Source organism: Microcaecilia unicolor, chromosome 2 (assembly GCF_901765095.1).
Source record: "Microcaecilia unicolor chromosome 2, aMicUni1.1, whole genome shotgun sequence".
NCBI classification, from domain to species: domain Eukaryota; kingdom Metazoa; phylum Chordata; class Amphibia; order Gymnophiona; family Siphonopidae; genus Microcaecilia; species Microcaecilia unicolor.
In genome coordinates, this window is record NC_044032.1 from 502,336,931 (window position 1) to 502,357,759 (window position 20,829).

At 41.5% G+C, this 20,829-nt stretch overlaps 1 protein-coding gene across 1 annotated transcript in view; it reads left to right on the forward strand.

Moving 5' to 3' along the window:
• Positions 1–20,829, forward strand: part of JAKMIP1 (janus kinase and microtubule interacting protein 1) — a 360,574-nt gene that overhangs the window by 329,180 nt on the left and 10,565 nt on the right. Inside the window, exons 22-23 of the mRNA XM_030191173.1 lie at positions 11,432–11,497; positions 20,392–20,436. Of these exons, the coding sequence (XP_030047033.1) occupies positions 11,432–11,497; positions 20,392–20,436 (111 nt within the window). The remainder of the gene's footprint in view (positions 1–11,431; positions 11,498–20,391; positions 20,437–20,829) is intronic.

Genomic DNA, 20,829 nt, shown 5'->3' on the forward strand with positions numbered 1-20,829 from the left:
GACTCGATATTTGGAGCACATCTGCTTTCTCTTCTTTCACTTCCCCAGAATAGACTTCATTTACAGCAGCCATCAACCCAGATTTCTCCTCAGATACTTCAGAGGGACCTGTTTCTTTTATTTTTTGGAAGTCAAGATTCATTTTGTTCTGTTCCACATTTGTTACGTACAGTTCCTCCTGCAACTCTTCAGCCTGACCCAAGGTATCCATATCTACATTCTCCTCCTTCCTCTCTTCCTTACACTGAATATCTTCTGTTGGAACGCCAGCCTCCTTATTCTCAAACACCTCTTTTATTCCTTCTTCTGCAGAGACTTTTCTCTCCATACTGGGCATAGAGATATTCTCCAAAGCTGTCTCCTCAGCCTGAATCCGAGTCTCCATTTCTTTAGTTGACTCCAACCCTTGGCTCAAGATTTCTTGTGTATTTCCTGCAACTTGTTTCAACTGTTGTCCAACCGAATCCAACACCGAAGAGGTGTCACCGTTAGGCTTTTCACACTTGTTCACCCTATCGGCACCTGGTTCCAAGATAGTCTGATACTGCATCAACAAGTATCGTTGACATAGAGATGCCCTTGCACAACCACTCTGCAAATCTGGTTCCTGAGACTCCTTAGGCACAACATTCTCTTCCATATTCAGCTTGTCTCTCCAAGAGGTTTCAGCAAATTCTTGCCATACCTTTTTAGGATGTTCCTCACTCAGCAGCCTCAGGTTTTGAGAGTATGCTTTTTCTATTTTCTGTCCTTTCACTTCTCCCAAAAATAGAGAAGTGTTACAGTGCCAACTTTTATGTCCAGGTTGCCCGCACCGGAAACAAGTAATAGGTCTAATTGTTCTCCAGGGCTCTCTCACTGCAGACATGCCCCTTGGACCTTGTTGTAACACTGGATTATCAGTGCTGGTGTAGAAACCTCCTCTCCACCAATTTCTCTGATCCGGATACTGTGTGTTCGGCTTCTCACCGAGAAGTTCAGTGGACATGGTACGTGGAACATTTTCCTTTGGCCATTTGGGCACACTCTTCGTGAAAATCACAGGCTCTCCTTCCTCATCCAACTTCCCACTTAAATAAATGGTTTCCTTTGAAGTTTTTTCCTTTTTTTCACCAAACTTCTCTTTCCTCCACTGCAAATACTTCAGATACCTTTCGAATGTAATAAAGTAGGAATTGTAGCCATTGGTGTTCCGATTCCAATTCTGAAATTCTTCCAAGGTACCCTGCAAAACAAAATATGCTTCATGTTCCATCCTTGCTCAGGTTCGCTAGCTGAGCTCAATCTCTTTCCTTAGATTCTAGCTTCTACATTGTCCAACTCTCTATTAGCTTCTGTAGACTTCCTATTCCATGGGCTTCCTTCAGGGTAGTGGTCATCTAGAAACAGAGGTTGCTTCCCCCTGCTTTCCTCCTACCCCACCCAAACTAAGGCATATTCCACAAACCCAGGCACATCACTACTTCATTTTTTTTGGGAAAAAACGTTATTCTACCTATACCAGTTTTTCAGGACTCAAAATTACTCACTTGAACCCCACAATTATGAAATTTGGTACCCCACAACCAGGAAAAATCCTGCCGACTACGCCAAATGTAAAAGACCCCCCCTGAGTTTCAGCAAAGGTGATGCATTAGAATATCTGTTGTGAGTAGTCGTGACCAATATTCAGGCTCACCACTGAAACCGGAGGGACTTACAAATCACTAACCTCGCCACCTACTCTCAAAGAGTGTGTGGGGAAAATAAACTAAAGTTAGATTTTTCCTGTTTTAGTAAGCACAAATTCAAATCTTTGGTTTAACAAATGCAGCATTTATTTGCATGTATTAAAATAACCATTTAAGTACTATCACTCTGCATAAAATTTCTTTTCTTTGCAAAATATTTCAAATATACATAACCATGTGAACACTTATATGGTTTTACTTCATTACAGAACTGTGTCCCACCCACAACCAGCTAGATGCCTATCAGATAAGTACATATATCATTAAAACACTTAAAATATTCAAATCTCCCTTTCCTTCCCTTTTTCAAACTATAACATGTAAAATCACCCTGCAAGAAAATGATTCTTTGTGGGGGGAGTTTTCTCTTCCTTTTTCAGTCACTTAGCTGCACGACAAGCTTCAGATGGAGCAATTGCTTTCTTGCGTGGGGGCCCAGACGATCGCTGTAATATTCTCCTTCCCTTCCGTATTCTTCCTCCTAAACCTCACACTCTTTAAAAAAAAAATAACTGGAAGCAAAACCTTATCTTCCTATCAGTTCTCAGCAACCTCAGTGGGAATTTTAATCAGGACTTAAATACTGTGGTCAGCTTTTCTAATTAAAATAAATTTAATTAAATATTCCCTTCTAAACACCTATACTGTACTGAAGCTCCCTAATCTGAGGCGCTGCACTGCTTTGGTTGCCACTCACTCTACTCCAGGTTCTATTTTCATTCAGGCAGTGAACATTCTATTCTGCTCTCTCTTGGTACATTGGATACAAAAAACCCTCAAACCATTTTACTCCTTTTCAAATTTTAAATAAATGGTTTTCTCCCTTTTCACATCCAACCTCATTCAATCCCCCCTTCTGCTCACTCAAACCCAATCACCATTTGGCTTTCATTCTCTGTCAACCATCAACTCCCTTTACTTTACCTCAAACAGATTCTCCTGCACTTTCCCTTATTACCACACCTTTACCATACTCATTCACACACCTCAGTTCTGAAAATCCTATTTTTACCCTCAATTTATCCTCAGTCTTTCACCAGCACTCAGAACTCAATCAGGCATCACCTTTCCCCATCAAAGCAGCAAACTCCTCTCAACTGCCACTAACACCCGTTTCCTAGGAAACCCAGCCTTGGTTTGCCATTCCGAGCACTCCCCAGACAATCCCAAGACTTTTTCAGAATTCCAAACCTTCCTGCCCCAGCCTGTCCTGCTTCCCTAACCCGCAGGACTCCTTCTGAATGGCCAGAATCATCCACAACTACCCAGCACTGCCAGTTCATCATCTGCTGGGGCCCAGACACACCCCAGAAAACCCAGGTAAGTATTTATTTTTTTTTCCATTAACTCTTAGGTTACACTTAGACCTTATAGTCCTACCAGCAAGAAACACAAAACGTTTTTCACGCACTTTCTTAAACCTCCATTACCCCAACTGTAGAGGACTCAAATACAAATCGGTTTATGCATCCAGCTTCTCCTACATCTGCACGCAACAATGGAACGCACTACCGAATGCCATAAAAACAACATACGATCTGATAGTCTTCCGGAAGCTACTAAAGACTAACCTGTTCAAAGAGACTTACAAAAAGAATCCTTCATAAAAGACAACATTAAAACTGTACCAGAACAAGCCAATATTGAACTTTTTAATTTGACTACTTTAACCAGATTGTTATTATTGAACGTTATACTTTGTCCTTGATATCATATACCTGATATGAATTATTTAATTACTTCAAATTTACTTGATATTTTATGTACCTTATTTGTAATAATACTCTGTACTTCTCATTCCGTTAATGGCGATCGCCATTGCGGCATAATGTAAGCCACATTGAGCCTGCAAAGAGGTGGGAAAATGTGGGATACAAATGCGGCAAATAAATAAATAGCTGGGTGGTAGTTCCAAATTGAGGTGTGTTGGACATGCCTAGGTGCCTACGCACCTTAGTAAAAGAGCCCCTAAATGTATATCAGAACCAGAATGCACAACATGATCTTTTCATGGAGAAGTCGCATAAGCTTTGAGCAGACTTTGAATACTTATGACAGTACTCTCTGAACTCGTTGCAGTGTTTCTTAGTTTCAGAGATGGATTATTGGTTTTATTTTCTGAAACTATATGTTCATTAATACTGTGAAACTGATCTTTCTGTGCTACTGCGTTCCTCATTTTGGTCTTGGGGGACTTTTCAGTTTCTTGGCAAGATTTCTCTGCTCTGAATGCTCGAAGCATAGCAGACCTAGGGGCCCTTTTACTAGGCCATGTAGGCACCTACGCGGATCCAATGTGCGCCAATTTGGAACTACTGCCCAGATACCACATAGCCCGGTGGTAATTCCATTTTTTACATGCGTTCGATATGCATTCTGGAAAATATTATTTTATTTTCCAATTCGTGGCACTAACCCGGCAGTAATCGGCAGTACTCGGTTGAAAATTTGCTATATCTGTACGAATGTCTGTGCTGTTTTTGAAAGTTGTCACATTTTAACTCCTGTACAATCGATCGGATTGATCCATATCACCTAAGATGTACATTAGAGATGACCCTGATACTGTTATATGTAATATCATTTTGTGACTGTTGCAGGGAAGACACGATTGTAACAAAACTGTCTAAAGATGTTTAAACATAATAGCATTAACATTTTTAAGTGTTATTATTTACCATATTGTGGTTTTGTAAAAGTATATGTTCTTTATTTAATTAATTATATGGTAGTCTATTGACTCTGCAAGGTGCAGCCACCTGCTGGGCAAATCTGGAAGTGGTATGAGAGCAGTCAATCTTTCCACTCATTGCAGGCATCTTAAAAAACAAAGGGGTCCTTTTATTAAGCTGCGGTAAAAAGTGGTCTGCAGTAGTGTGGGTGTGCGCCAGACCATTTTGTACAGCATCTGAGAAAAAGGGTATATTTTTTAATGGGCTGGGGAAACGAGCGTGCACTAAAATTAAAACTAGCACATGCCTATTTACAGCCTGAGCCCTTACCGCCACCTATTGATCTAGCGGTAAGAGCTCACGCGCTACACACATGGTGACCAGCATGCACCAACTGCCAATTACCACCGGAAATGCTGTGCATGGTAGAAAATTTAAAAAATAATTTATACTGCAGGAATGAGCACGCACCTAATCCGAAATTGCCACCAGAGGGCCATGCTAGCCTGGTGGTAGTCTCATTTTGGCACACACTGCACACAAGTAGGCGCTACCGCAGCTTAGTAAAAGGGCCCTGTCTACTAAGGTGCGCTAGCATTTTTAGTGCGTGCTAAAAATTAGTGCGCACTAACCGTGTAGATGCCCATAGGAATATTATGGAAAACAAAAAAAGCAGATCAGTGTGGTTAAAACCAAAGTTTATTGGAAAATAGGTGATGTAAAATAGAAAGCTTTCTATTTTAGATCACCCATTTTCCAATAAACTTTGGTTTTATCCACACTGATCTACACGATTAGTATGCGCTAAAGCTTAGTGTGCGCTAAAAACGCTAACACGCCTCTAGCGCAGCTTAGTAAACAGGGCCCAATGCTTTTCATTCCCTTCCAAGGGCATGAAGACTTATGGAATGCTGTCAGGACTTCCTGTCCCTTTATCACATGTTTGTAGAATTATTTCAAATTGTGTTTTATTGTTACAAAAAATAGTTAAATCCTGATTTTCCAATTTTTCACATAGCCAAACATACTCTATGGAACTCTAGGATAGAGACATCGATTCATCCAGTTCAGAAAACATGATTGTTTGGGTTTGGTGAATACAAATAATCACATCCTATGTTATAAAAACATGTTTTCAGAGGCCTTTGGTTACTGTGAAACAGAAATGTACATTTGTTTTATGTAATTTTTTGCTGAAATCAACAGGAAAAGATGCAACAATTTGTTTTGTTTTTCCTATGTCATAGTGTGCAGTGTTCCTGAACATGTGCACTATTTTCAGTTGTGCTCACATTTACAAATTAAAAAAAAAACTAATCATTGCTATAGTGCTACTAGAAGTACGCAGCACTGTACACATTATATGCAGGTACTTTCTCTGTCCCTAGAGGGCTCACAATCTAAGTTTTGGTACCTGGGGCAATGGAGATTTAAGTGACTTGCCTAAGGAGCTGCAGTGGGAATTGAACCCAGTTCCTAAGGATCAAAGTCCACTGCTCTAACCGCTAGACGACTCCTCCATTCAGTTGAAAAATAGTGCACACTCTTTGCAACTAGTTCACATGGTTCACAGACAGCACATACTTGTTGTGAAGAGGGAATTGCATTGCCCCGAGTTTAAAAATAATAATAATGATGATGATGAATTAATTAATTAATTAAAAAACATAAACAAAATGAAAATCCTGAAAATTGCATGAGAAACTAAACAGGGTAAAATGTTTTGCCCTGCATACCTCTAGAGGAGCAATACATTTGTGGATTCTTGCTCCGCTCGAGCCTCACCCAAGCCTCCCCTGCTCTTTGAAATTTCTAAATGGTGGCTTTCTAAAATGGTGTTAATAAGGGTCTATATATATATAATTTATTAGGCTGACCAAATAAGTCTTTTTGAATATTGAAACTGCTATTTTTAAGCCATGGATTGGTGACAAGCTGGTGGGCACCTATCCACTAATTCTATAAACTTGTGCACAGTTTTATGCCTAGCACGTGAAGTTGCACGGCAAGTCAGGGAATAGTGTCAGTTGCGCAATGCAACTTAAGAATTAGCTGCTAATTTGAATGAACCAATTATTAGCTACAATTAGTGTTAATTGGCACTAATTAATATTAACAAGTATAACTGCCCTTAGAATTATTTCTAGCTATATGGGTTTTAGGAAACAGTTAAAAATGTAGTTTTTCAGTGTGTTTTTATTAGGTTTTTTTTTAAATTATGTAACTATGAGGCCATTATTATTTTTGCTTTTTGTTGTCAGTTCTTCAGGTTTGTCTGAACTCTTTCGACTTGTATTTTGCAACAACCTTTACAGTAAGTTCCGTGTGGATTACGTACATGTGTGTATCAGTACCAGTCTAGAATCTGTAAACTGCACCTGCAAAATCCATGGTACACAACTGCAAGTAAAATGGTATGGAGTCTGCGCCAGAAGATGGAGGAGAAGAGACTTGAAGGTCTGTATATATGTACTCTAAGGAAAGGAGGGCTGGGGAGATACAATACAGCAGTGACGTAGCCACAGGTGGGCCTGGTGGGCCTCGGCCCACCCAGTTAGGGCTCAGGCCCATCCAACAGTAGCACACATTTAGCTTGGCCAGACATCCCCCTGATAGTAACAAAAACACTGCTCTCCATGATAGTTTTCAGCGCATGTTTGCTGCAGACTGCCAAGGTACAGAGAAACATTTTTCCACCAGCAGAAATATTTTTTTGGTATTGGGGGGGAGAACACTTGGTGCCCACCCACATCTTGCCTAGGCCCACCCAAAATCTGCTGTCTGGCTACGCCCCTGCAATACAGAAGGTATTAATCAACAAACAAATCTTTTTCAAAAACAGAGAAGCTGTGGTACCAGAGAACATGAAATAAAGGAAATAAACTTAAGAGCAACATCAGGTGATATTTTTTCATGGAAACAATGGTGGATGCCTGGAAGGCTTTTCTGCAGGAAGTGGTTGAGACAAAAACAGTCAAAAGAATCACAAGGAGCCTTCAAGATACGAGGTGTCCATGTTTCAGCTGGAAATGCCTCCTTCAGGGGTCTAATATTGGTATCAGTATCCAAAGAAAGCAGTCGTACAAAGGGGTAAACTTCTTTTGTCTTGAAAAAGACATCTGGGCTAGAGACGCCAACACAAAAGATGTGGGGACTAAACAAAGCTTTCCTGCTTTGAGAGACAACATGGGATAAACAGAGAGGATCCCTACAGAGCAAGAGGATGGGATCAAAGCACAGTTCAGAAAAGGTCACAGAGGGCATAACCTGTATGGAGCAGCAGATACAAGTGTAGCCACCTTACTGGGAAGTCTAGATGTATCATATTGGTCTTTATCTGCCGTCATTTACTATGTTACTATGAAGCGAGAGAGAAAGAAGAATTATGGTCTATTCAACACTGCATATCTATAATAAAAAATACAATACCAAATGTGTGAAGTAACTCGGTAAATTTTCTGCATTTGCTATATTAAATCTCAATTTTTAATTTTGAATCTCAGAAAAGAAAGCACAATGGTACTTTACTTTGGATTTTTCAGAAACTGTAGCTCTTGGTAACACTTTTTTAAAAATATAAATAATTCTAAAAATACATTTCCAACCATATTTCTAATAAGCGTTTGTAAGGCATAGGACCACCAGAGTGTAAAGGATAGGAGATCAGAGGTGGGTAGATTTAAGAAAAGCAAAGTATTTTTTAACTGAAAAGTGATGGATGCCTAGAACAGCCTCCTTGTAGAGGTGGTGCATGTAGAAACAGTAAAACAATCTAAAACCACATAGAACTAATGTATGGAGGATCCTTAACAATGGCAGATCTGGAAGTGTAGTGATGTTTGTAATATTGCAGTAGACATGGCTGACCTGACCATTAGGCAGACTAGGGATCCGCCTAGGGTGGCATAATTTGAGGGTAGCATCGACATGGCAGTCAGCATGTCTACAGAAGACTCAGGTAGCCTGGTGCAATACCTTGAGCATCTGCACATGCTCAAGGGCTGCCGTGTCGCGCTCCACTGTTTCAGAGGGATCCTCAAGGCCCCACGCTGACTGTGATGTATCTTCTGTAGACATGCTGACTGCCACATCAATTTCACCCTAGAATGGGTATGGAAAGGAAGGGAAGCTGCTTAACACCTCAGGAAAGGGAGATGCCGGACACCATGAGGGAGGGGAGGTAGGGAATGAGAAAGATGTTGGATACCTAAGGGATGGGAGGTAGGGAAGGAAAGAAATGGTAAACACTTTGGGTGAGGGGGGAATAGGTAAGTAGGGAAGGACAGAAATGCTGGGCATCTTGGGGGGGGGGGAGGAGGGAGGTAGGGAAGGAGAGAGATGCTGGACACCACAGAGATGGGGGGGGGGGGGAAGTAGGGAAAGTGTAGAATTATGAGCACAGGTCAAAAAGGGCAGAGGCTGACAAGCCGGTGCAACTCTGGAATCTATCAAGATTGAGAAGCCTGTAATTTATTAAAGAACATGAGCCTTTGTAAACTTAGGAATTTATGATCTATTATGATACCCTTATGGGCAAGCTGGCGTGGGAAAGGTGCAATTATGGATGGACAGAAGAATGTGATTTAGCAACAAGGGAAAATAGATGGTGAGAACAGAATGATCTCTGAGGAAGATAAGTGCTGAAGTAATGTGAAGCATTGCTTAACACAAAAGGTATATAAACAATTGAACCAGAGCATTACGTTGGAGAGGCAGTGGCAGACCACATGTTTGTGTCCCCAGCTCTCCACATGAGAAACTAGCATTTGTAATTGTAACTTTCTTTTGGTAGATAATTAAAGAATTGCTTTTCTCATACTCGTGGCCTTCCTAGTCTTTTGTCTCTCTAAATTGCGGGTGGTTGGTGAGTATTAATTTGGGGAGGTAGTAAAAAGACTGAGAATATATAAAACAAAAGACAGATGCTGGACACTTGGGGAGTAGAGAAGGGTACATCCTGGACTATGGAGAGATAGGGAAGGGAAGGGGAGATGCTGGATTTGTGGATTGGGTAAGGGCCTTGAGCCACTCCATGATGTGTCTGTGTGTGGTGGTGGTGGTGGGGGGGCATGTAAGATGTTAGATACCTGTGGGCCAGCCTTGGCAATAGATAGATAAAATGGGCAGAGAAGTTGATCCTGCAATCTGTTTTGTATTTTCATGTGCTTAAGTAAAGATGAATTTATCACTGTTTGGATGCCCATCAACATTTACATTTTATCTGCAGATTACTCATGTCTCTTTTTCTAAATGAAAGGGTAAGATATGTCATGCTTTTACCTCGTTAACAGAAAACAGAAGAAACTCATCAGTACAACTGGTCAAGAATATGGAAATTATATTGTTGTGTATATCAAGTAACAAATCTATTAACAGACATGAGAGTGGGGATTTGGACATAATATAAAATGCCTAGATTTTTTGCCATTGTATTCCTTTTAGAAGGCTTCCAGTGCGCCACACACAGAGCAGGGAGAGAGAGAGGGATAAAACAGAACAAAGGAGTTCTGTTATTGAACTGCTTGCAAAGAGGGTAATTCTGTAAACCATTTTTGTACTTACAGCACTGATTTACAAATGTAAAAGGGCTCTTATAAAATACTGACTAATGTGAAACTAAATGTCATCATGGCATGATGGTTGCATACTTTGCTAGTAGATGTGTACTGGAGTTTGCATGTACGCACATAGATTATAACATACATTAATCTACCTGTGCACTTGTATAACTATTGAGAGCGGGTATACGTCTCCATGCCTGCAAGGTAAGCATGATTTCTACTGCTTATGCTAGTATTGTACAAAGATACTTAGGTGTCTATGGCTTCGTAAAATAGCAGCTAGGTAGATGGCCACTTGCCCTCTTAAACCAGGCACCCTGTTACAAAATTACCCTCAGCTTGGACAGAAAGAAAAACCTGAAAAGAGTAAAAAGAGGTGGTGCTGCATGGGTATGTACAATACCATTGCTCAGTAAATGAGTATTTCTCCTGAATATTATGGTCTGTAGTTTACAAAATTCGTGCACTGTATAAATGATCAAACATGTGGAGACACTTGGCTGAGCATTCTTTTCTTAGGCTGCAAAATACATATTAAAGATGGATCTGTGAGTTTGTGGATGCGTCTTACAAAAGAGAAGCCTATAAATAATATTGAAATCATATAGAGATGTGTTCTGCTGGTAAACATAAAGACATATGAGCAATGACAGAGTAGGTGTAATTATGCTGTGTGTAGGTCCTAAGTCAGAGGTGGGTGCGTAGCTACCACTGAGCAAGAGTAAGACCAGCAAGAAGCTCAAGGCCAACCACTGGGCTGAAGTACCCTGCTCCCAGACTGATTCCATCTCTCTCCTTTCCCTTCCCTTCCCCCTCCTCCCATGGCTCCGGTATCTCTCCTTGAACCACCACCACCATGGGCCTCAAATCCTTCGGGTAGTCACCAGCAGCAATAATGACAGGCTGATTCCAGCCAACTCTAGGCACCATTCCTCTGCTGCATCCTGCCCACAGGAAGTTGCATCATTGGAGGTGGGATACCTAGTCCACTTCCTTGGGAGAGATGGTGTAAAAGGGCACATCCTAATTTTTCTGTGTAGGGTCCATTCAATCCTAGCTATGCCACTGTTCAGCGGCTAGGATGCCAGATTGCTGGGTGTGCTGGTTTTTTTTTTAATAACTTTGTATGCAATATAGTGGTGACATTTACCGTTTAAAGGTGTACACACAATGGACTAATATGAGAAAGTTGGTAATGCTCTCCATTGTCCTGGAGTAAACTTTCATGCTGTTAGCCTCCTCATAGGTAAGAGCCTAGAATAAGTTTGTGTTCTAATGCCTATAATCCTGACACATATTCTAAAAAGTCTCTCCCATTCTATTCCTATGGCAAAACTCGTTTGAAAACAGCATCGATGTTTCAGGACTCTTCAATGGAAAGTTCCTGTGGTTGTATATATGTTGATTATTAAATAGATGCTAATAAAATCAGGCTAACAATTGTCCACTGTTTTTTAAATCATTCTAGCGGATTAGAGAGCTTGAAGATAAGATTGAATTACAAAAGAGACAACTCAAGGAAATAGAGGAAAAGGTAAATTATTTTCATGATTATCCTAACTGAACTATTTTTGGAGCAATCTCTTTGGATAATAATTTTACTGGATGCTTGGTTTGTCTACATCTCTCTATCCAAAATACTTCAGATGCAACCAGTTTTATAGTTTATATGAACTAGTGTTCATGTGAAGGCTTTTAGCAGTTCAGTGAAGATGGAATGTAGCAATTTGATTTTTGTTAACCAGATGAGCTGAGGTAGATAGTCTCATCTATTTAACCCATCACTCAGTGTCAGGATTAGTATTAAAATAAATGAGTCTGACATACTACATAAACATAGTAACATAGTAGATGACGGCAGAAGAAGACCTGCACAGTCTGCCCAACAAGATAAACTCATGTGCCATTTTTTGTGTATACCTTACCTTGATTTGTACCTGTCTTTTCAGGGCACAGACCGTATAAGTCTGCCCCGCCTCCCACCACCGGCTCTGGCACAGACCATATAAGTCTGCCCAGCACTATCCCCGCCTCCCAACCACCAGCCCTGCCTCCCACCACCGGCTAAGCTTCTGGGGATCCCTTCCTTCTCAGCAGGATTCCTTTATGTTTATCCCACGCATGTTTGAATTCCGTTACCGTTTTCCTCTCCACCACCTCCCGCGGGACTGCATTCCAAGCATCCACCACTCTCTCCGTGAAAAAATACTTCCTCTCTCTCTCTCTATTATTACCTATGGGAAGGATTGTCAAGGAATCCAGACTGATAACTATAGACTTATCCAACTACATTGAGGTTCAGAATTGCACCCTGTGCAGTGTCATAGAGAATGAACATATGAACAGCCATACTGGGTCGGACCATTGGTCCATCTAGCCCAGTATCCTGCTTCTAAGAGTGGCCCATCCAGGTCACAAGTACCTGACAGAATTCCAAAATCTTCATTACTTTGCATCAACAATACATAACAATAATTGTCATACTTGAAGGCATTATTAGAATACAGCAATAGCCAAAAGACCCACATACCTTACTAATTTTTGAAATAGAAACTCTGGATAGCTCAAATATTTACCCGATGTTCAGAAGGAAAAAGCACCTGAAGTTCAGGTAGGAAGATTGAGAAAACATTAAGTGAATGTATGACTGCAGTTAGAATTTCAGTCTTTCAAAATAGTCATAATAATAATAAAACTAAACCAGCTAGCTGCTCCTTCCTCCAGCCGTTCTCCACCCTCCATAACTAACAGGCCTTTTCCTTTATCTATAACTAGCATGGTTCTTCCTGTTCCCTACTTTGCAGACCTTTTTTTTTTTTCACTAAACAGGACTCAGACTGGCCGCTGTTTTCCTAAAATTAAAACAAACAAAAAAAATGGTTCATGGGGCAGGTGAGACAGAAGGAAAGACTGCCAATCTGGAGGGTAGTGACTGGTAGAAAACTAGGCCTTAGGTTGACTTATGCTGAAAGAAATAATGCATTCATCATTTGTCTAGTGGTTTTCAAAGTTTTTGTCTCAGTCTGGTACTGGATTGTATGCTTTTGCCTCCACCTAGGGTACTGCTGCATTTTTCTAATTCTGTGCAGCTTTGCAGAAAGACCGGGTCTCATGGTGCCCAATAGTCTTCTACTTGGGGCCCCCGGCAGCACTGCTGGAACATCCCAGGAATTTTCAGGCACCATGGGGTAAATTCTATGACAGAGTGCCTTGCAACGGAGCCTATTCTATAAAGGAATGTAGGGGCCTTCTTGCCTTTATAGAATATTATCATAAGTGGGTATATACGCCCCTAACATTTAGGTGCAAGCACTTACGTCAGCCATAGAGTTGGGTGTGTTAGTGCCGAAGTGCATCAGGTACACACATAACTAACAGTACCCCTGTGTATGCCCCCTTGCAAATACATGTTATGCAAGTTATGCACTTTGTTACAAAATAGTGCCTAGGCGGCATCTTATTTTTAACATTTATGCGCATAGGGCCAGACTCTATATATGGCACCTAGAAAATCTGCGTGGAAAACATTTCTGCCTAAATGTATTCTATAAGGGGCACCTATATTTAGGCACGGAATATAGAATATGCTTAAATGATATCCTAGCGCCTAAAACTACGTGCCTCCATTTACTCCAGTGAAAATGTGTTGTAAATCCCGGCATGTAGTTTTAGGTGCACTGGGCCATATTTTATAAGTACGCGCATAAATTTTGGAATGCTCACGAAACACCCATTTCCCCATCCATAGCCATGCCCCTTTTTGCCTGCGTGCATTAGAATTTAGGCACAGTGTGTTACAGAATACGCTTAGCATGCTTTTACTTGTTAAGTGCTCTTAACAACACTGATTGGCTTGTTAAGCCAATTAAGTTACGCTTGTTGTTACAGAATGTGCTTAGATTTTGGCACAGAACACTAGGTGCGCTATATAGAATCCGGGAGATAATGCCTGTGTAAATTTTAACACCCAGTTTGTAGAATTGCCCTGCATATGTCTCCAACTTATTGAAGAACAAAAGAGCCTTTTTAAGCCAGAAGCAGCCATGATACCATAACTGGGGCTGGGAATGGGAGCGAGAGTGCAAAATGTCAGAGTAAGTAATTGGGGCAGAGCTGGAAAGAGGGCTCAAAAATACAGAGTAAGGAAGGAGTGGTGGAGGATAAGAGAGTGCAAGAGAGGCAGACTTAGGAGGGCAAGTCACAGGGATAAGGGGGCAATTTTATAAAAGGACGCTTAGAAGTAGGCACTCCAGTGCAGCACAGGGAGCACCTATTCTAGAATGGCATAGGTGCATCCAGATTCCTTTATAGAATGTTAGCATAAATCTGCATCACAGTGGTGTACCCACAGGTGGGTCCAGGTGGGCACAGGCCAACTTACTTTGAACTCAGACCCACCCAGCATTGGCATGTCTCTGATGTGGCTGGTGGGGCATCTCTCCCTCCCCTCCCTCCCCACAGGCATTCCAGCATCTCTCAACTCCACCCCCAACTCCCCATACCTTTAAAGCAGTGGTTCTCAATCTTTCCTCTGTTGTGACACACCTGACAGTCAGTATTCACATGTGTGTCACACTAAACACTACAGTTTTCAGCTGAACAAAGGAAAAAAACCCTACATATAATTTAATGGTTGCTAACAATGATGTAAGGGAAATTTAGACACAATGGCAGTGACTGCCAGGGTGGAAGAGAGGGGTATGCTGCAACATTTTCATTTTTGGCTAATGGCAGAATTAGGGGCCAGTTATGGAGATTTCAAGTACCAGGCTTCCTGGTTCTCAACTCTCCCAAATCTGCAGCATACATGGCTGTTAAGAAAAGAACAAGAATGCTGTCTGTCACATTTTCGGTGACACACCTCTTAGCTGTTGGTGACACACTAGTTGAGAACCACATTTCTTTACCAGCAGCAAGGAGTGACTCCTAACAACTGTTTCTGTATAGGCAGGACCAGGTCAGAGGGAAAGCTCAGGGCCAGCATGTACTGTGGATATGAGTCACTGCTCACTTGTGGCAAAGAAAAGTTTTCGAAGGTACGGGTGGGGGGGGGGGGGGAGTTGCGAGACTCCTGCCGCCTGGTAGGGAGGAGAGGGAGAGATGCTTAGTTGGGGAGGGGGGGCGGAGGATGAGGTTCTTGTGCCCACCCACTTTGAGCTCAGGCCCACCCAGAATTGGGTGTTTAGCTACACCTCTGCTGCATCTGCATGACTAAATGTAGGCACATCCACTTACACCAAATTTATGGCAAGTGTAATGGACATGCCTAAGTGTGGCAAGCAGGCTGCGCTATTTACAGTATCCTATACGTTGGGCACATAAGTGGGAGGTATGTCCATGCTCTGCCCACATATATGCCCCCTTAAATTTACACAGAGCTGCCAAGGGGGCCGACCCACTCAGCGGGAGTTTTAGGTCCCACCCATTGTTGCACCCAGCCCAACCTATCGCTTCGCCCCGGCACAGCCGAATCACCGCCAGTGCCAAAAGAAGTGGCCTCCCCATCCAGTGAGAGCAGTAAACACCTTCATGAAACGTCATCTCCTGCTATTGCAGGATCAGCAGCAGCAGGAGAAGACATTTTATGAAGGCATTTCCTGCTGCTGCCTGACGGAGAGGCCACTCAGTGGGAGGAGATGACCCGCAAAAGCGGGAGACTTGCAGTTCTGTTTACGTGCTACGTCACTTACTCATGCCCTTATAGAATAGCGCTTATGATGACTGCATACAAAAGTGCTACTTTTTGCAGTATTTACATATGAACTACAGTCACCTTATACATAGAATTGCTTTTTCAGTGTTTTCTCCCACTTGGTCATGAGAAAAAAAAGTTTGAAAACTATTGTGAGTTGATAAACACATGTAGAAGTGAAGAGGAGCAAACAGGTTGCTAGTGATACAAAAACTGTTAGCAGTCCAATGAAAATGGTAGCTAGAATTCAAAAATTACACCTGTATTGAGTCTGTGCAAAATGAACTAAGGATGATGTTACCTGATTATACAGGTGAAATGCTGTTTGAATGGGGGACGATGTTGATACTGTCTGCACTGTGACAAAGGTCACACATACATTTTAACTCACAGGCTTTGTACTAATTTTCAAAGTGAACCAAGATGCTTTGAAACTTGCTGCAGGTACAAAGCATCAGTAGAGTTTGCCTAGAAAAGTGTGTGCAAAGATTTTAAAATGACATTTCCATGCATACTTCCCCTCCCCCAACCTCTGTGTGGGTACAGGTGTGCCAGCTATGGAGCTGGGTGACTTTTATCCTTATTGGTAGCGGGATTTTTTCAAACAGTTGGGGGGAGGGAGATAGGTACTAAGGTGCATTAAGGCAAAAATGCACTTTGTCCCTTTAAGCATATTAAACGACAATAAGGTGTGTTATATTACTGTACATGCACATTAGTTTAGGTTACCGTGGAAAACATAGTAATGAGATGCAAAATGTAAATCGAATGACACTGCTGCAGTGAAAACAGCAAGGAAAATAATGCCTCCTTATAGCTGGTATTATTTGTGCTGTCTAGGAGCATCATGCAATTAATGCGTGGTGAAATGGGTGCCACCTTAAAGGGGTTGGCATGGGAAAAAAAACTGCTTCCCCTCCTCCACCAAAGATATCCCCAGGGCCCAAGAAACATTATTGAGTGCAGCCAAGCCAAGCCACACCCCCTGACAAATAACCTACTCTTCTCCCAACTTCCCTGTAGGCCTCCTTGGATCTAAATTAAAGCGCCCTTAATGGTCTAGGGTGGACCAAGCAGGAGCATACTCAGGTTGCTCCTCTCCCTAAAGGTGCCAGGTTCAAAATGATGCCTTCAGCCCCTAGCAGTAGGCTTGTGGTACAACTACTAGGTGTCAGGTCATCATATATAAGCAAAAAGCCCGAGATGTGTGTGGAGTCTTGGGGCAAGGGAAGAGGTAAGGGTCATTGTCGAGGGGTGGGGTAAGAGGCAGACCTTGGTTTGGCTGCATTCATTAATATTTTTTTTTAGGGTATCTTGAGGGGGTGAAAGGAGCAACTTCTTTTTTCCTTTTCCAGCTCTTCTAAGAAATATTTCTTAGGTGCACTAGGTTGCATGTTAGTGGCCCACAACTTACAAGGTTGGATGCAAGCTGCCTTATTTATGTACTATGAGAACACTGACCTCCGATACTGAGATACTTCAGGTTAGTGTCTCCTGTGCACCTTAATATTTACCCTTCTAATGGGAAAACACATTTTTGCTTTTTGAAAGTCTTCCTTCCTCTTTTCAGCCTAGTTTGTACATGTTAGGTGCAATCAATAGGTGGCAGCCAAGTTTATTGGAGCTGAGAGTATGGTGCCTGAATTTCGTTACAGTCTGCTATCTCTCTGTTTCTGTCCTTGTAAATTAGACATGCAAAGCTTAGTGCCTAGCCTGTGTATGCAGACAGCTTCCTTTCCCCACTCACCCTGGACAATTTGTTTTAAAGATCACAAAGAGATATAGTTGCTGGGGGGGGGGGGGGGGGGGGGGAGAAGATGGCTTTGAGCTGATAAATTCCCCCATCCCTCCTGCAATTCTTAGTATTCCCAGTACTTTCTGAAAAAATATCTCTTGCAGTTTTCCAGTTTCTATATTCTATTTTAGTTCTCAGTATTCTGTTCATGTCTTGTGTAGAATCCAGGTCTCCTGAGGGTCAGAGCAGAAAATGAAATTGTACTTTGTGAAGGGTTTTTAAAGACAATTAAAGTCCAATGTGATAATTTGTGAGAATGTATATGTGCCAGACTTGCAAAAGGAAAATGGAAACCATGCAATCATCTGTTGATGCTGTTTGAATCAAGCTACTGAGATGAGAACAATCATGCCAGGGGCTGCATTTCTAAGACTACATTAGCATTATTAGTGCAATGTTTACAGAGGCATGGGGTATCCTAACTGTTATGCTAATGAACAATGGTCTAGTAGGTATCACCACTGTAATCCAGTTGGAATTGTGCAGCCAGTGTGATAAGCTTCCAGAACATCTTACACATTTAACATATGAGCTAAATTCCCCCATCTACTAAGACCAGTAATGCCTAACTAGTTCAAAGGATTGTGTGCTATGGGTGGCAAGGAGGTGGACAGGCCCTATGGGCGTCTACACAGTTAGCACATGCTAAAAACGTCAGCACACCTTAGTAAACAGGGTCGTCAGTGACTTACTATAAAATATTAACCAATGGGCCTCCTGGTGTGTTAGATGCGGGAGTGTTGCTACATTTCAGAGAATTCCCAGAGTGTATGCTCAGTGATATCGGCCCCCGTCATTTGCTGCTGCCTGACAAATGCTAATGCAATGCTATAATTTTATGATGTATCTACAACTTCCCGACTACTTGAATGACTCAATCCGCTTTATAACGCACAACAGTTTCTCCATTTTTTCTTCATTATTTATTTAAACAAAAGTATCCATAGAAAATGGTGAAAGATGAATCTTATTCCTTCTTGCACTGAGAAAGATCATTCTATAAGAAAGTAAGCATACATAGCTAGACTTAACTTGTATCTTTGATTTATATATTAACTTTCATATTCGCTCTTGAATAAATATTTGGCACTTATCTTCATTCTTAAATAAATTTTTTGGCACTTATCTTTTCAAAACGCAACTAGATACAGACTCTACCACCTACATTTATTTATTTATTATCACATTTGTACCCCACACTTTCCCACTCAAAGCAGGTTCAATGCGGCTTACAGAATAATATGGAATACAGAATATTGAAAGAGAAAATATAGGTTAATCATATTAGAATAATAGAAGAGATAGTTAGGTAGAGATGGGAAGAGTGAAGGGAGTAGGAGAGGTATGAGCAAGGGGTAGATGAACATTGGAGGAGGGGTAGAGGAGGCGGGAGGGGAAAAGGGACACGGGAAAAGCATAGGGAAGTTTGGTGGGAGATGTAGTCTGAGTCATTGTCGTTGTCTTCTGGATATGTATTGGGTAGATGGGTTCAAAGAATTAGATTGGGTCATTTGGATAGGCTTGCTTGAACAGATGGGTTTTTAATGATTTCCGGAAGGGTAGATAGTCGCTGATTGATCGGATAGGTCTAGGGAGGGCATTCCAGAGTTGGCTGCCTAAGAAGGAGAAGTTGGATCCATGATAGGTTTTGTACTTGAGTCCTTTGCAATTGGGGTAATGTAGGTTGAGGTAGGTTCGCGAAGTTTCAGATATGTTTCTGGTGGGAAGATCAATCAGATTGAGCATATAGCCCGGAGATTCACCATGGATAATCTTGTGGATTAATGTGTGGACAGCGGCATGTTTTGCAATTGCTGTTTCAGGGCTGGGTCTGGCAAAACTAAGCCGGACAGGTGCCTATGTGTGCTGAACGTTCGCCAAATTGGAGTTACTGCCCGGTTATCATGTGCCTCTTGCAGTAATTTCAATTTTGGTGAGCGCCCTCTACTCGCATCTGAAAAATATTTTTTATTTTCTGGCACGCAGCAGCTATGTCTATCAAGTGGCATTTGATGCGTGCAGACCATTACTGCCTGGTTACCACGTGAGACCTTACTGCTAGGTCAATGGCCAAAATGGACGCATGGCAGTTTTCATTTTGCTGCACATCCGTTTTCGGCAAAAATTTAAAAAAGGCATTTTTTTGTAGTTGCGCTAAAAAATGATTCTGTGCAGGCCCAAAACACGCGTCTACACTACCGCAGGCCATTTTCAGTGCACCTTAGTAAAAGGACCCCTAAGTTTTCTTGCACTGTACATATTGCGTTAATGTCTGATCACAATGAAACAGACATTGACGCAATACATGCAGTGTAAGAAAACTAAGATTTGCCAGACCACGCACTGAAACAGCAATTGCAAAACATGTCACTTGTAGGCGGTGGCATCTGTATCTAGTTGCGTTTTGAAAAGATAAGTGCCAAATATTTATTCAAAAGTGAAGACAAAAGTTAATAAAGTTAAAGTTTCCCAGAGTTGGTACTCTCCTCTCCAGAACCTGTAAGCCACATTGAGCCTACTGCTATGTGGGAAAATGTGGGATACAAATGTAATAAATAAATAAATAAGTCAAAGATACAAGTCAAGTCAAGCTATGTTTGCTTACTTTCTTATAGAATGATCTTTCTCCGTGCAAGAAGGAATGAAACTGATCTTTTACCATTTTCTATGGATACTTTTGTTTAAATAAATAATGAAGAAAAGAGGAGAAACTGTTGTGCGTTATAAAGTGGATTCAAGTAGCCAGGAAGTTGTAGATATTTTGAGTGTGCCCGCTATTTTTTAAAGACATTTTTGACCATTTAGTTGATAATGTTATGATGTGCAGTAATGTCTCTGAATTCCATGTTACCCATCTCTTATCTCTTCTCCTTTTCTTTTTTCTTGTTTTATTTTGATCTTGCTTTATAGTTTTTGTTCCTATTTTTGTTTTTCTCACTAGCATTCATTCTGTGGCCTTGATGATCCTGTTGAATCAAGACAAATGGTTGGTATTCATTTTCTTGCTCTCTTAAATCTGTATGGATAGAGAATATTAAAAATCTGAGAATATTCTGAGCAACCTTTCAGAAAGACAGAATTAGTATTTAGAGGGGAAGTTATCAATGTGGGCTAGTATTAAGACAGGCTATTTTACCCCAAATCAAACTAGTTTAGCTATTTAGGCTAACTAACCTACCGGCATAAGCCAAAGGAGTAAGAGGGAGTCCATGATCCAAAGGGATCCAGGCTATAAGGCCAGCCTGCAAAATCCAGTACCGGGGGGGCTCAGTACAGAAGGGAGAAGTGACTGGGGTCCAGCTTCCCGAAAGGAAGGAGACATTCAGAACAGTAGAGAGAAACTGAACCCCAGGCAAATCACTGCATCACATCCGAGATG